Genomic DNA, 17678 nt, shown 5'->3' with positions numbered 1-17678 from the left:
TAAACAGCTACTATAGACGACGAGACCCATTTCACTAAATATACATAAAGCAACGTAAAATGCGATCATTACTTAAAAATGATCATCATTCTTCAGCCAACTGATGTAGTGTTCCTAACGACAGCAAAAATCAAATCCAACAGGATCCAAACGCCAACAGCTTTCTACAATTCAAACCAAAATCTTGTGTGCGTCAGAAGTGTGCAAACCTGTGCATCCAACACTAACACTGCTGAACGCCTCCTCACTGCTTAACACACGCACTCAGAGCCCCGTGGTTCTGGGTTCAAACGACCCACTGCTGCATTCTGTCCCCTTTGTAGCTCAAACCCACTGGAAGAACCCACTGGGTGGAAGCATCTGCTAAGTGGAGAGTCTGTTGTGGATAGTGTCTGTGGTGGCTCCCATTCTGTTGTGGTTGGAGAGAGCATTCATCAGGCGGGGTGAATCTGAGCCGCCCCCAACACACACACACACTTACACACACACACTAAAACCACACATCACTTAACGGTCTTCCACATGGCTAATGACTTATGTGAGCGATGTGTGCAGCCACGTCCACCCAGCCCTCACCCCATGGTTTATATGCTGCACCCATGGCTGACTGGTTTATAACGCTAATATAATTATCTTATGTATACTTTTCAAAACAACAAAACAACACTTAAGCTTACGCTTAAGTGCTTGACATATTAAGTGTAAAATGCTAATAAAAAAACCTGTCTAATCTTGATGGAAAACAAATTGGTTCTAGAAAATCAGAGTAGGAGGAAAAAGGTGTGAGTCGAAGCACAATGACAACATCAACCTTTAAATGGAATAAAAAGAACAAAACCAATCCCCATGGCAAGCCAATTCATATTCATTATACAGATTAATAATTATAAACTTTATGTCTATCAAACTTTTCAAAACAAAAGTGCTTGAAGAATAAAAATCAAATATAGTTCACAAATCACTAACCCTAAAATCAATCTAATTATTTTATATATAATAATTTATTTATAATGTTTGAATTTGAAGTTGGATAATTAAAAAGTAATAGTCAGAACAAACCCATTAAGAACAATAAGAACAGGACATAGACAAAGACTAACAAGGCCTAAAACCACCAATCCTACACCCTACACCCAGCTCGTTTGTTATGCTACACCCATCGCTAGCCCATTAGCTACACCCATCGCTAGCCCATCATGCTATACCCATCGCTAGCCCGTTAGCTACACCCATCGCTAGCCCGTCATGCTACACCCATCGCTAGCCCGTCAAGCTACACCCATCATTAGCCCGTCATGCTACACCCATCGCTAGCCCGTCATGCTACACCCATCACTAGCCTGTTAGCTACACCCATCGCTAGCCTGTCATGCTATACCCATCACTAGCCCGTCATGCTATACCCATCACTAGCCCGTCATGCTATACCCATTGCTAGCCCGTCATGCTATACCCATCGCTAGCCCGTAATGCTACACCCATCGCTAGCCCGTCATGCTACACCTATCGCTAGCCCATCATGCTACACCCATCGCTAGCCCATCATGCTACACCCATCGCTAGCCCGTCATGCTACACCCATCACTAGCCTGTTAGCTACACCCATCGCTAGCCTGTCATGCTATACCCATCACTAGCCCGTCATGCTATACCCATCGCTAGCCCGTCATGCTACACCCATCACTAGCCCGTCATGCTACACCCATCGCTAGCCCATTAGCTATACCCATCGCTAGCCCGTCATGCTATACCCATCGCTAGCCCATCATGCTACACCCATCGCTAGCCCATCATGCTATACCCATCACTAGCCCGTCATGCTATACCCATCACTAGCCCGTCATGCTATACCCATCGCTAGCCCGTCATGCTATACCCATCGCTAGCCCGTCATGCTATACCCATCACTAGCCCGTCATGCTATACCCATCGCTAGCCCGTCATGCTACACCCATCGCTAGCCCGTTAGCTATACCCATTGCTAGCCCGTCATGTTATACCCATCGCTAGCCCATCATGCTACACCCATCGCTAGCCCGTCATGCTACACCCACGTCCAGCCGGTGGTCCCGCCCTCTCACGGGGGATGGAGTGGGGGAAGGCACCTTGCTATCTTCTCATGTGAAGTTGGGGGGAGCTGAATTTGGGTTACTGTGTAATGAGCGTCGTCTTGGGGCCTAAGATAGCTGGCGTGTGCTGGCTCCAGTGGGGAGCTGATTCAGCGTGTTCACCGCTGGCTACAGTAGCCGCGGGGCCCCAGCTACTCCGGATGCTATCTGCGTTTTAGTTTAGCAAACAAGCGACATGATTCATTGACGGGGATAAATAAAAGGCACAAGATCGTCAAAGTGTAATGCCGGGGGTTTATTATTCAGTTGAAGGTGTTCGCGGGAGATAAGTTGCGTATTTCATCGTAGTATCCACATCAATTTGACTCGACGCCGCTCGTATATTGAGGTCATTGCACTTGGGAAGATTTACGTTTTTATCTTTAGTGCGACCTCGTATACTATAATGGAACGTTTCCCTTACCTGGAATATTTGTTGTTTTTTACATTATTTGTAAAGAGTTTGTAGCTTTTCCTAACTTCCATGGAGCCATAACAAAAGTTATATATGTATATATATAACTATATATATATAATATAGACACATACTGTATATATATTCACTCCATCAGCGATAACTGGAACTTCATTTTTGGACCATAACTGCCTGCAAAAGTCAGCTGCAGATTTGTGGGAGGATAAGAGGGGAGCACTGGGTTCCTGGGTCTGGGGTGTATCACCTATCAGAAAGGTGCAGGAATGCACAGCGTTATTTTCTGGCTGCCACTGTTCCCACCTATGCCAGTCTCTACGGAGTGGACTCCTCTGAATCCAATTTGTTTGGATGTTGATTTTCCCTGTTATTATTCTCTTTCTATTCCTATACCTCACCTGCATCTCCAGTGCCCTCTTTTGTACCCTCCCTCCCTCCCACCCGCTCTCCTTCCTTCCTCCCTCTCTCCTCTGACTCTCATCTCTCTTGTCTCTCTCTCTCTCTCTCTCTCTCTCTCTCTCTCTCTCTCTCTCTCTCTCTCTCCTTGCTATCTCCTGTCTCTCCCCCTCACTTAAACGGCGTCATGGCGATGCCGTATTATTATTAGACTGCGTCTCCTCCTCCTCCTCCTCCTCAGTCTGTCCTCCGGTGGTATTTTGAGAGGCTGTGCGCGCACTTGTCTTTAGCCGTCGCCGCTCTTAAAGTGATGTGGCAGGTGGGGGGTGGGGGTGGGCTGACTCTCCCCCCCCCCAAGCCAGCCAGCAGGTTGCGGTTGGCGTTCTCCTCCCTCCTCCTCCTCCTCCTCTGATGGCTCACCAACCAACAACCACAGCTGTTATTGTCACTGATGTTCCTCTCCCCCTAGACCCCCTCCCCACTCCTCCTGTCTCACAGCCACAACACACGTTGTTGTGCACGTGTCATGTAATAATAACACCCCCCCCCCCACACACACACACACACACACGCACCTTTTCATGGCCAAAGGGGCGGTGGCGATGGTGATGGAGGCGGTGGGGCTAGGCGATGTGAATGTGAGATTGAGGTGGTACGTCTGGTCACTGTCCCCCTGGGAGATGGATGGGCATGGTCACCGCACCCCTAGCCTCTGTCCCTCACCCGTCACCTCCCTCCCTTTCCCTCCACCACCACCACCACCACCACCCCCACCAGTACCACCTCCTCCCCCCACCACCACCATCACCACCACCACCACCCCCACCAGTACCACCTCCTCCCCCCACCACCACCACCCCGTGTCCCCAGACACCCCGAGATGTTCCCAGAGCTCGTGCACGCTCCCGGAGCTGCTGTCAGAGCCCTGGGAGACATGGAGTCACACTGTGATTAATCACCGCACACACACACACACAGACGCGCACACACACACACACACACACATACACACAGTTTCCTGCTGGCTGAGAGCCACGTTGCGAGGCTTCTGTTGATCAGGGCCATCACAGTCAAGAGGATAAAAAGAAAGAGCACAGCTGAAGGAAAGTAAGACAGAAAATAAAGGAAGGAAGAGAGCAATGAAACTTTTGAAAATAACGATTTGTTGGGTTTCTTTCGTTTTTAGGCGAAACGCAAGAGTGGACAATTTGTTTTTCAAAAGTCAATAGCATCCACACTATGAGAAAGATTGTTTACAAATGTATTTACATATCATACATCAATTTAAAGTGAACACACAGAAATGGAAATACATCACTTATGCAAAAAAAACTTGTAGCTTCTCCAATATGATTGTATGCTGCCTCTGCGTTCAGCTTCAGCTGTAAATTGCTTCGGAAGAGTCTGCTAAACGAAGAAATATAAATATATAGGGCTGTCTGAGTATGTATTTAAAATCACCAGCAAACAGTGATTCTCTGGGTCAGAGTGAGTAAAACCCTTACTTTTACTCTCAAAAACATTTTGGTGTGCGTGTGCCTGGTGTGTGTGTGTGTGTGTGTGTGTGTACATTTTCATATTTAACCTGTGCTGATGGAAAAAGTAACCACTTCCTCCTCCCTAGACGGAGGCAGGCGAGGAGTCGTCGAATCGGAGGGCTGCAAAACGGGTGGACTCAAACCTTCACTGGACTCTCACTTCACATCCAGGAAATGAGCCGGCCCTCTGAGATGCGCTGAAACGCACTGTGTGAGGCTGTCGCTGTGTTCTCAGGGGCCGGGCTGAGCAGGTGGACTTCATAAAGTGTTGGATAGAAGTGTTCTGTAAGTGTCGTCGGCTAATTCCGACCGGCAACCCCTGGAGACAGTTGGGGACGGGGCCTGCCTGCTAAACACGTTTTCTTTGTTTCCGTTCTGGTTTCTCCCTGCTGTGTTCACAGAGAGGAGTGTCACCGCTTCACATAAGGAGTTTGTTCTGAGAAAATAGACTGGATTGTTGGATTTTATTTCTTCAAACTTTATGTGAATAAAAGTTACGACGCAACTTGTCTCTGGATGAATGTACTATCGTGTAGCCGTCAACATCACTGCCACCCCCACAAACAGAACGACCACCAATAGCACTGACACCACCTGCATCACCACTACCTTCCCCCTCACCGCCATCTCCACCACCACCTCCACCATCATTTACACCAGTATCAATTTCGGCAAATCGCCACCATCACCCCAATCATCCCCACATTCACCAGTACCACTACTATCACCTCCATCAACACCACTATCATCCCCTCCACCACCGTCTCCTCCTCCACCACCACCACCACCACCTCTATCACCACCATCACCTCTATCAACACCACTATCATCACCTCCCCCTCCACGATCACCACCACCTGTATCACCGCCACCACCACCAACTCCATCACCCTGACTACCGATAAGCAGTCCCCCGTTCAATCCAAAACAATAGCCTCCAGTCCCTCCACAGGTTTATAAATAGCATCTTAGAAACAAAGAAAGGGATGCGTATCACCTTACGAAACATCCGGGCCTGTGAGGAGATAAGTGTGGCTCTAATTGACAGCTCGCTAATGGATCATTATCCCCTTATTGGGTTATGTAAATGAGGGGTAAGAGAAGTCGCGCTGCACTCCAAACCCCCGCAGGATTCCCAACGACCCACGCTCAGCCGAACTCGGCCGACCCAGAATCATTCAGATGCAAATACGCCCTCGCACAGGGCAGCGCTCTCCATTTAACACCCTCCTTTCTACCTCACTGGGCTGCCTCCCAGTCCCCACAGCCCCACCGCGCCTCCGCACAGAAACCTGGACGACCAATTTAGAGGGGGAAAGAGGAGGGCGGATTCTGCTGACTATCATAAAACACTGCATGCACTGGTTTTTCTTTTTTTTCCTGTAAGTAGCGCACGGCAGCTTTATAAGTAATTGGAAATGCTTGAAGGGGCTCTCCTTCTGGGTAGCAGCCACGCAGGAAACAGAGTTAATCATCTTGATGTCTCGAAGGTTACCACGTTCGATACCCGAGCCGCTCCATCCGTTGAAGTCCCCGTTGAAGAGCGGGAAAAATAACAAAGCCACCGCCGGCCTCTCACTGGTCCCCCGGGCGACCAGGAGTGGTGACATGGCCGTCTCCTGACACGGCCGCCACGCCCCCCCCGTGTGAGAACGTGTGCTTGAGTAAGGATTAATGGGAGATATAAACGTTAAGAGCTCGGAGTGGCTTCAGTGGCAGGGAGTGTGCACTATAAAGGGGGTCGAGGTCAGTGTCAGTTCACCCCATCTCCCTGAAGTTACTTAGATCCGGTATCAAAGAGGCGGGGTTGTACACTGAAAAGAAAAATGCTGATTCTCTTTCTTCCCCCCCCCCCCCCCCCCCCGGTTGCTGTAAAGGCGTGTGAGGTCTTAATTTCAAGGGAGGATAGTGTTTATGCAGCAGACTTGGTCTTTGAAGAACCCCTAAAAGCACCAGTTCTCCTGCCATATCCTCGGGTAAGAGACGTGTTTGACAAGGAAAAAGGTCACTCCTCCTCAGGCACATATTTTGGAGGATAATTGGACCAAGAAGTGTCTTTTTAAATTTAGTTCAAAAAGCAAGTCCAATTAGAGGAGAAGAGGGTGTCCATGCCTCCCTTTAATAGACTCTACCTTCAGCCCACATGTTCCTATCACCTGGTGTGATGCAGGTTAGCTGTCGCGGGCAATGCATCCATTTGTGACATCACAAGTGGGAGGAGTCCACCCAGATGATACGTAGATAGATAGATTCAAAGATGAACCTACCAGCCTACCCCAGGGCCGGATTAAGACAATGGGCTTTAAGGGCTGCAGCCCCGGGCCTCGCCACCAGGGGGCCTCATGTTGAGTGAGTCAATGGAATTTGCGCATTACGTTAGAACATTTCAGAGTGAGCACAGAAATAATTTGCGAATACGTCCGGTCAAAGAAACCACAAGAGTGGGGCCCAAAAAAGAGAATTACAAGCACTAAAAGCACAAGCGCCCCGCCAACAACTCCGCCTGCCCGCACCAAACACTCCCCCCCCCCCAAACACTTTTAAGTTTAAGTTAACAGTGACATGTTGGTCTCCAACCTCGTCAAACGTTTCCAAACCGCCAACGCCTATGCTTGTGCAAGGGTGCGCAACCAATCGAAAATGACTTCTTTGATAAAGTATTTTCTCTTGACAAAATGAGTAATAGCAGACCATTAATATTTGACATAGATTCAAGCCCATTTAACAACTTCCTAAATGCTAGTCAAAAATAACCAACATAAGCTGTTGGTGAACTCATGTTCACCGGCCCTTTGGGAAACTGAAAAAAATGTGATTTTGGGGTTTTGGGGTACACTTAATCCAAAAGATGAATGGGATTAGATGAAAACTAGATCAGAAAAAAACCGTTACATAATTTAGTTTTCCTTAACACGGTAGAACTGAATGTCAGTGTCAGATGTGTCAGATGTATTTAGATTGAGGACAAATTTGGCGGGAGAGAGAGCAGTGGCTGCTCACTCTCCAGCCACTTCTAGAAAGAGCTATGAAACTCTTCCTTAAATATGCTTTACTGTTGAGCAAGTGCAGTTTTGCAAGGGAGCATAACTTTCTTGAAAGTCTTGTGGAAAAAAAGGTAGCTCTAATCATAAATTTATGCCAATGTCTTCAAAATGAATATGTAGCAGCGAGGAGCACTGGCAGAGTGCAACAAATGCAAGCTAGAAAACACTACAGGAAGACTGTGTAGTGGGAACGTACTTATGTAAGGAGCTCTTCAGTTACTGTGCTTAAGAGCTGACAGCTTAAAGGGCCCTTCTTTTCCTACCTGGTGTGATGTTGTTAAGCTCTTACAAACCATTTCAAGATCTACCTGTTTGTGACATCACAAGTGGGTATTTCTTGTAATGGCAAATCAACGTCTCACACCGAACCAATGCTGTCACTTTCCACTGCAAGTGTCACTTTTAAGTCCTCATGCTAAAGTACCCTTATCCTAAAAACATACATGCTAGCAAAACAACATCAAAAAAACATTTAATTTGCTGACTAAGTTGAATAACAACTTGACCAAGTTGAACAATAGAGCTTTAAACTAATCCGGGCAATGACAAGGGCTGGTCACAATTCAATAAACTCATTTGCAGGCAGTTGCGGTCCTTGGCTGCATATAAAAGCCTTTTGATTTGGATGTGAGACATTTGGTCAGGAATAACTTGGAGGTATATTGGTCATGCGTGCTGGTGGAGGAAATGGAGGTGTGCCTGAATATCTGCCCCCAGAAAGTTTTCTTTGAGTGAAATAGTGGGCATATCAGACTAGGCAGGCCAGATTTAACTGGCCGTGGGATACATTTGTCAAATAATGAAATCTACACCTTATTCGCAGCGTCTTTGTGCATGGACACTGACACTGAGTCAAAAGTCTATTAAATCGGTTGGCAGCATAAGGTAATGTATCCGTTTCTTGGATTGAAGCTTCTCACAAAGACCATTGCGTGTTTAAAGAACAATAGGTCACATTAACTCTGAATACTACTCACTTAAACCTGCTGCTGCTCGCCCCCTGTCTGGTATTGACTGACAGGAGGTGGCCCTAATGTTCCCATATTCTCAAAATGTTTCACAAATCAGCCTTTTCATATATCAATATTTGATATTTCACTTAAATGTGCAAACATCTGAGCCACTTTATATTAATACCATTCTATATTTTGTATATTATATTACCTAATTGATTTTTGTGTTTATATATGGTATATATATATATAGAATAGTAAAGAACGCTGGTTCGGAAATTGACATCTACAATGTGTTATGTTACATTCCTCCATTCTGACAAACTCAAAGTTTTTGAGTGTTTTTTTTTAGATCCAATTATTTCCCACATAAAAACACATAGGTTCATGCAGGGTGCTAACAGCATGAGCAGCAGTCATCTGACTATGATATTCACCCTCATAGCCTCCGTGGGGGTGCCTATGGAAATCATTAGCATAGCGCTACGTCCACCTCCTGCCCTCATGCTGAGCGGGTCATCAAGGTGAACCCGAGCTGCTCGCTACAAACTCAATCTACTCTGCACTTTAAGTCCTGACGTGAGCCCAGCCAGGGGGCAGCCACTGGATGAATGCGTTATGTCATTTATTCATTCGTTAATTTTAGATTGAGACGATGACACACGCCACTGGATGTTGTTAGAGGGTCATAATATTGGTGGCATGCCGTTAACCCCTCTGAAATCTAACAACCGACTTCTGAGCTTTAGCGGTTAAAGGGTGAGTCTCAAAACATTCTCCTCGTGAGACACAAAGTGTGTTTTTTCACCTCTTGGGTAAGCCGCACTTTACTTTGGATTTATAGTTTTATCGTCGTATATTTTTGGCTGACAAATGTTCATCCTTGATACTTGAAGTGTGAGTGATGGTCTTCAGACGTCTTTTCAAAAGGTTCTTACAGCATCTTACTGTAGCGTACTCTGAGCATTACGCAGTAGAAAACCCTTACCACCGTGCCTTATCCAATCGTACGCCCATAAAGGAATCATGTTCCTCCCACACTCGTGAAGAACGGCGAGACGAGGGGTTGTTTATTAGCGGAACCCAGCGTCACGGTGTGAAGACAATGTATTTCTCTGGGCCAACCAGCTGACTTACTAATGAAAGCGCCAGATTCTCCACAGCGGGACAAAGCAGGATAATTAGTTTTTGACTCCAATGCCAAGTGGAAAAAACGCCGCTCAAAGTTGAAAGCAAAAAGCCCCCATATTCCAGATGGGTTATTTAAGAACTAATTCAGCGCATCGTGCAACAAGAGAGCGTGAACGGGGTGGGGCTCCTCGCTGGGAGGGGAAGGTGGTTGAGAGTGTGTGTGTTATTCAACAGTTTCAGCTGTGGAAAAGACCCGAGACAGGTAGAGACACACCAATGAATGCACAGGATGCACAAACAAGTCCCCATAATGATGACGATGTTCACTTTACATTAGTGCATTGTAATTAATGATACTTTTTCGACATTTAAAGGCAAATAAAAACACTTGTCAACTGAGCTCCTATCCATGTTTAAGAGACATCTTGAAATCCATCGAGGGGGAGGAAGAGTGGGAGTAAAAAAGGGGAAGAGAAGTGAACAGTAAGAGAGATGTATGGGAAAAGTGTGTGTGTGAGAGAGAGAGAGAGAGAGAGAGAGAGAGAGAGAGAAGAGAGAGAGAGAGAGAGAGAGAGAGAGAGAGAGGAAAGTCAAGTATCTGTCTGTTTTCCCCATCTTGTTCACTCGCTTGATGAAACAAACGACAGCATGCTGTGCTCCCCAATGGTCTGCTCGTCTCCCCCCCACACACACTCATCCTCTACAATGACCTCCTCATGCCCTCTCTCTGTCTCTCTCTCTCTCTCTCTCTCTGTCCTTCTCTCTCTCTCTCTCTCTCACTCTCTCTCTCTCTCTGTCTTTCTCTCTCTCTCTCTCTCTCTCTCCCAGCTCCCCGGGGACTTCAGGATTAGCATGTCTCTCAGCCGACGAACATAAAGAAAAGCGGTGGATGATTTAGAAGTGTCTGAATATTTAACGGTATGCAGATGACATAGTCATGGGGGTGATTATGTGGCTGCGCTCGTTCAAAGAGCCAGAGCCGGCTGTGATTGGTGGATGGCAGTGGATGTGTGAGGGTTGGGCGGGTGTTGGGGGGAGGGGGGAGGGGGGAGCTGCTATGGCGTACTTTATCTGAATCAGCCGTTGATGAGCGCTTCGTGGTCGACGGTGACGGTGAGGTGCGCTAATGTACGAGTCGTGTTCCCTGTGTTTCCCGGCCGTGTAATGAGGGCCTTTCAAGGTTGGTCTCCAATCGGGACGTGTTGTCACTTGTTTTGAGATGAAATACGGATGTGTTTATGTCGTACAATTTGCTACTTCTCATTTGACGGATGAGACCATGAGATCAAAAGGGACTTCAGAAACAGGTCAGGGTTAGACAGTGAACACAGAGACTGTTAATTAAGGAGCAGCTAGGGATTAGACAGTACAGGGACAGGTCATTACCAAACAGGTAATGGTTAGACAGTACAGAGACAGGTCATTAAGGAGCAGGTAGGGGTTAGACAGTGAATACAGGGACAGGTCATTAAGGAGCAGGTAGGGGTTAGACAGTGAATACAGATACAGGTCATATAGGAGCAGGTAGGGGCTAGATCTTCAAACATGTCTTAGTTTACTTACAGCTTCTCAGTGTGATATGGTCTATTTGTCTTTGTAGATGAATTGCAGAGACGTTTTTAACTTCTCTCAACTCAAACTATTTATTTTTCTGCCCACTCATTACTCCACTTGATGAAACAAAACTCTGTAAGGGTGTGTTATTGCAATTTCTTTAAGAAATATTGCGTCCAGGACAGATGGACGCAATATTAAACGCAAAAAGGCACACAATAGTTGTAGACAATTAACCTATTTTAATGTATGCATATGCATACACCAGTCTCCTTTCTAGCAGAGTGAGACCAGAGCACAGCTAGACAGAGCTATTTAAAGATCTCCACTCCCTTCCCACATTGCAATTGTCAATGATCAAATCAAAATATGTTTACCTACAGGACAGAGTTGCCTGTATTCTGATCAAGTAGAAGAATGCATAAGGGGATCCGTGCTCCCTTGTGACCAGTTTACCCCAGGCACTAAGGATAAAGTTAGGTACCACTAGGAACAGGTAGGGTGGCTAGACAGTACAAGGAATAGGAGACAGAGCTTAGATGATGAAAAGGAAACAACATATGGATTTTTCCATCACAGGTGTGCGGCCCTTGTGTTATGTATTTGAAGCGAAAAGTGTGTTACGGTGATGACACACAATCATATCATGCTTATTAAAAGTTTGGAGGATTGACTTCGGGAAGAGTTGGAAGAATCTTTTGAAACGTCACACCTGGATTCTGAAAATCCGCTGCAGCCTTGCCTTTACGTCTGACCAAGAGGTGCTCCGTAGCTCGTGTGTAACCTAGCAACAGGGTGACAGCTGATCGTCAACAAAAGACAGCCATGCTAGACTTCACAACGTTCTTCTGCGTCTGGTGTAAGCAAAGAGCTGCAGCGCTGGATCGTGCAAATTGAAGGTGCAGAGATGAATCAGTGTATTGATTATTTATCATGACAGCAGACACACTTCATAGTTAAGCTGGGTACGGTTATAGGCATGACAGGTAGCATAACTCATATCTCCTCTAACTTCTACCCATCCTTCCATCCGTCTGACTTGTAGGCACCAGGAGCCCATTTAATCCGAGCGCAGACTTCCGTTGAGAAATGTTTGGGTGTCAAGGGCTGTTTTGCATTTCACTTTAACTTTGGTGCATAAATCATTCGGGTGAATTGTAACACTTAAAAAAGTCAACTAATAGAGTAAGAGGCATTGATCAAAGGTAAATTAATACACCTTTATTAATTATGCCAGTGCTTTTTTTGTATACCCTTTAAGGCAGGTAATTATCTAATGCATGAAAATTAAGCATTTTTCCTGCAGGACCTGAAGGCTCAAATAGTATTCCAGTGCTGATGAATGGAGATTTTCTGAGTTCCAGCAGTTAATGGCCCGGGTAGATGGACCAATCTCCCCTCTGCTCCCATAACTTTAGTTCAAGTCAGCCCAGAGAGAGTTGGGTAAATGCAGCAAACGGTGGCAGTAGTTGTTCATAACTGAGAAATACACAAAGATTGCATATATTCATGTAGGCTATGTATTCATGAAGCAGTCACCATTCACCTTGTTCAGTGATTTCATAAACAATGTACAGTTTATCTATTTTACAATTTTATTTTCTATTTAACAAAGACTGCAAAGGAAATGAATATGTTGCAGATAAACTATGCAACCTATTTCACATTACTACTGCCTTTCATAGTCATTTGAATATATTTTTAATTTAAATATTACATTCACACTTGAGCTTGATAAAATGAGCAATACAGTGAAATAAAAGAATCCATCGAAAAATAGTATTTGTATTAAAGGTAGGGAGGACAATTTGAAGGAACCAGCCAGAGTAAGCTAGATTTCTGGAAGTATCCCACCCCAAAAAATCCCATCCCTCCCTACAGGAATCCCTTGAAAGCCACTTCCCAAAACAGATGACTAGCTCGCTAGCCCTAGCATAGGCCCGCCTAGCCTTGTGGAAGACTCCGGTCATGCACAATGAGGGCATGGGGGGAGTTTGCCTGGTACGCTGAGTGGGTAGGTAGACCGACAGGTAAGCCATCGGCATGGCCAGGTCATTTTGTCGGGGCTCACGCCCCAAGTTTTCAATTGTAGCCTAGATTATAACTTTAATGTAAGCTCTTGTGAGGCTCGCCAAAAGATGTATTGTGTGTCAGGGAAGGTATAGATATAGTAATAATCATTTTCTATGTTATGCCATGTAAAATAGACTGAATAACAGATAATCCAAGTTGCCTGGGATTTAGTCCAATAAGATCATGGCTCATTTGTAAACAGCCTCTCAGAGCAAATCGAGGGCTCTGCTATTTTACCCACCCCCCCGGTGGGTAAAATAGGTTGGCTTCGTTAGTTAGCCCTTTAAGGTGCCTTCACCTTAAAGTTGAAATAATTTAAACTTCAAAGCATGTCCCCCTACGCAGCAACGTGAAGAAACATTGGAGTGGATCACGCCCAGTCTCTTCATGCGTCTCATGTCTGCACTCCTTTACTGGTTGTATTTGAGCAAGAAATGATCAGATGATGGCGAGAGAAAAGAGGGAGAGAAGAGAGCAAGCAGCAGATGAGAGAGATAGAGAAAGAGAGCAACAGATCATGGAGGGAGAGAAGAGAGAGACAGCGTCAGATGGAGAGAGAGAAAATACAAAGACAGTAGCAGATTATGGAGAGAGAGAAGTGAGATAGACAGCAACTGTCTCTCTTCTCCGTCATCTGCTGCTGTTTCTCTCTACTCCAGCAGATGATGGAAAAGAGAGAGAGAAGACAGCCGACAGCAGATGATGGAGAGAGAGAGAGAAGAGCCAGCAGCAGATGATGGAGAGAGAGAGAGCCAGCAGCAAATGATGGAGAGAGAGAGAGAGAGAGAGAGAGAGAGAGAGAGAGAGAGAGAGAGAGAGAGAGAGAGAGAGAGAGAGAGAGAGAGACAGCAGCAGATGAGAAGAGAAGGAGAAGAGGAGAAGAGAAGATGGAATGTGCAACATCAGATGATGGAGAGAGAGAGAGAAAGAGAGAGAGAGAGAGAGAGGATGATATGCCATGAACTGTCTGAATATTGTGTGTGTTTGTGTGAGTGAGTGAAAGAAAACATAATATTCCAATCCACCAATGTCAACATAAATACATTGACCAGTTTCTCTCTAGTCTGGGACTGAAGCTCTCAATACAGGATGGCAGCTGAATATCATATTTTAATGTATTCATCTGGAATAAGAAAGGAAAACAGGTTTTAGTCAATGATCAAGACATGTACTTTGAATTAAGGTGCAAGAGTGCATGTAAAAGCTTTACAATGAAGCTTGTTCATCCATTGCCCAAAAGTCCTCGAGAGAAGAGAGAAATGCCCCTGAGCCCGGCCATTCATTCTTTTAATTAGTTTTACTGATTGCTATCGAGATCATTTCAACATCACAAAAAATGCTTCTAAAATAAATTGCCTACCCTACAGAATATTTAATTGACCAACCATTTAATATTTAGTTATTTAGCAGACACTTTATCCAAAAAGAGCAGGTAGGGTTAGAACATCTTCAAGGAATCCTACAAGTAGATTGTGGAAATTGGGATTCGATCCCAGAACCTTAAAGGTGCATGTGGACGACTAGACAAAGTGGTGTTCAATTTGACCAGGGAACAAGTTCATTTACATTTACATTTTGGGCATTTAGCAGACTCTTTGTCCCTCTAGCCTATGCTAGGGCTAGCGAGCTAGTCATCTGTTGGGATGGGATTTTTTTGGGTGGGATACTTCCAGAAATCTAGCTTACTCTGGCTGGTTCCTTCAAATTGTCTACCCTACCTTTAATACAAATACTATTTTTTGATGGATTCTTTTAATTCACTGTATTGCTCATTTTATCAAACTCAAGTGTGATCATACCGTTTGTTTTTTCTTCGCCCCCTGCCTCTCTGCCCTCTCCTGTCAACTCCGCCCTGGCAACAGAATGTTAGTACATGTACTTTTATATTGTACAGTATTGTACAGTAACATTAACAACAAGTGTGACCAATAAAAATGCAAGCGTTAAAGAGCTCTAGTTGACGTACAGCACAGCGATCCCAAAGACGACGTGACAGTAAATGTAAGCGTTCGAAAAACTATCAAAGAATAGCTATTTTCAGAATCAAGTAGCTTTTCTGTAGCTTAGCTCTTTTATTGACCAAGTAGCGTCCACAAAAGCTACATTTTCCCAAGCATTTTTGAAGTTCAAGTGCAGTGGAGCTTTTTGCTGCTTTTTGAAATAAAACTGCTTAGGATCAGTAAGTGACGCCTCTGCCAGTGTTGCCAGATTGGGCCAGATTTCCCACCCGAACGGACAACACTGGCCAACCCCATGATGGTGACATCACGTACACAATCCTTGGGCTGATGCCTGCAACGTCTCTAAGATGGCAGAGGGAGGGTTATTGTCATTTTGAAATAATCATAATTATAATGTGTAATTAAAAAATATACATTACTTATGGCAAATTATAATCTTATAGACACTAATACAGTTTAAACATTTAACAAAATTTTACAAATTCACTCAAATTTTTGTCCTTTTAAAAAAGAATGCCAAGAAAGGACAAAGTAGAGAATTATCGCAAAAGGGCTCTTCAAGATGCAGATAAAAATTGCAAAACAATGAACAATTTCTCTAGAAGTGTTACACTGTTTATTAAAAAGGCATTAATGCTTTTAGAAATGGATTTGTCTGTTTAAGTGAAATCAAAATCATGTTTTTTAACTTATGGCCTTGATGCCCTGGCATGTGACCTTTGTGCCCTTAAAAAAATTGCCCGCTGCAGGCAAAGTGGCCTTGCCCCTAAAATCACGTAATCCCAGGCCTGGCCAGGACATGTAACATGCAATAAGTGCGTACATAGTTCAGGGGCAGAGAGTGAATCTAAAGTATTATCCTCAAACTACAGGTTTTTGCCACAATCCCAACTAGCTGAACTCCACTGCAGACCTCTTCGTCCAGGCACACGCGGGTCCTTCTTGATCTACAGCGCGTTCCACACAATGTAGAAGTCAATGGTTGAGTTTGATTGCTGAGGCTTACTTTAGGAAGCATATCATTGTCCCAGAGCTCTCCTAGGGAATGAGACACAAAGCCAGCATCGGACTGCTGAACGTATAAACGACATGACTTATGGCTGAACACACTTCCTCTGCTGAGTTATTGTTTGTTTTTATTGCTCACCCCAGCGTATCAGGTATTATAAGCAGTATTTCTCCTATTCACGTCCGCATTGTTACACGCTGATAAATTTTGAGTTGTGTAAATATGCAATGTCTCTGCCATCATTGATCAGTTTAGGAAAGTTTTGCTAAAGTTACTGAAGCAACTAACCCTCAACTTACACAAAAGGTTTACATTTTTTGTAACTTTGGAACAAGAGTCTAAGCATTCTTGTGTTAAATTACAGCAATCTGCTTTATTTGTTGTATGGCAAATGTGCTTCTTTAATATAACAGAACCTGGTGAATAATACAGTCTTGCAGTTTTAGAAAAGAAAACTTTAATCTTCGGCTTTAAAAATTAATTTAATTCTGGGTTATGTTAGGGGCCAATTAAATGACAATATAGATCTTTTGAATCACATACATCTCTTTATCTATGATAATGCAAAGGTCTGTTTCAAATAGGCATTTAGAATTTCCGGCTGTGTAAGACATCTCCTGATGAATGCAACGTTAATACGCTTCACAAACTGTGTTCCCATGCTCGAGCCATTCATTCCTTTTCAAAGCTCTGTTGGAGGTAAAGAACAGGATGTCCAACAGCGTGAGAGTGCTAGTGTTCTCCTAACCCTTCATGAGTCCCCTTAGTGCTGGTGGCTTCCTGGATTCAGCTCTATATTCCACTGAAGCTCTTTGTGGAAGTAAAAAAAACGAAATTTAATATTAAACCCGATATTCATTCTTATTTTGAAATGTCTACACACCATAAACCCTGTAACATAATATTCAAGCCCCAATGAAAGGAGTGACATTTCGTGAATGAGCGTTTGGGAAGAATAGTATAAAAGTGAGGGGTAAAAGGTTAGGTTATGTTGGTATTTCTTTTTCTTTATACTATCAAAAACATAAATAAAAGGGCAGACCAGACCAGAGTCCCCAAAACAACCCCACAAGGATCAACTGAAATAAAAGGGAAACATCTCTCCCTCAACTCAATGGAAATGGGTTTTGGAATATGAGTGTAATGTCGTTCTAGTGGAACGGGGTGGACCCCTGTGGAGAGGGCGATGAGCCGACCGGGAGTATTCATAGTACCGGGCCGGGGGTGGGGTGGGGGGGTGAATGCGGTCGTTTTGGCGGTTGTCTGATGCGTGAAGATGTGAATGTTTAGTTAATTATTCAGCTATGTCTCACATTAGCTCTGTTAGCCGGAGACTCTGCTGGTGGGGGTTTGAACGCACGTTGGGACGCAGTGGAGGGAGTAACCGTGAGCTGGGGGCGTATATAATTATCAGTTTGGGGGATTTGTCCATGGCCGGAGCACAGTCCAGATTCTTATCTTGTGATTTTTTTTCTTTT

General features: G+C 44.6%; 1 protein-coding gene across 1 annotated transcript in view; it reads right to left on the bottom strand.

The window, feature by feature from the left end:
- The window catches only part of ppp1r3c2a (protein phosphatase 1 regulatory subunit 3C2, duplicate a), a gene marked incomplete at both ends in the record, with an annotated part of 118141 nt that overhangs the window by 44000 nt on the left and 56463 nt on the right, over nt 1–17678 (bottom strand). Inside the window, one exon of the mRNA XM_084483266.1 lies at nt 3513–3610. Coding sequence (XP_084339392.1) covers nt 3513–3610 — 98 coding nt within the window. The remainder of the gene's footprint in view (nt 1–3512; nt 3611–17678) is intronic.

The sequence above is a fragment of the Micromesistius poutassou genome, assembly GCF_964030765.1.
Source record: "Micromesistius poutassou genome assembly, chromosome: 18".
Classification (NCBI taxonomy): Eukaryota; Metazoa; Chordata; class Actinopteri; order Gadiformes; family Gadidae; genus Micromesistius; species Micromesistius poutassou.
The sequence above is the reverse complement of the archived record's forward strand: the minus strand, read 5'-3'. Positions and strand labels throughout refer to the sequence as shown.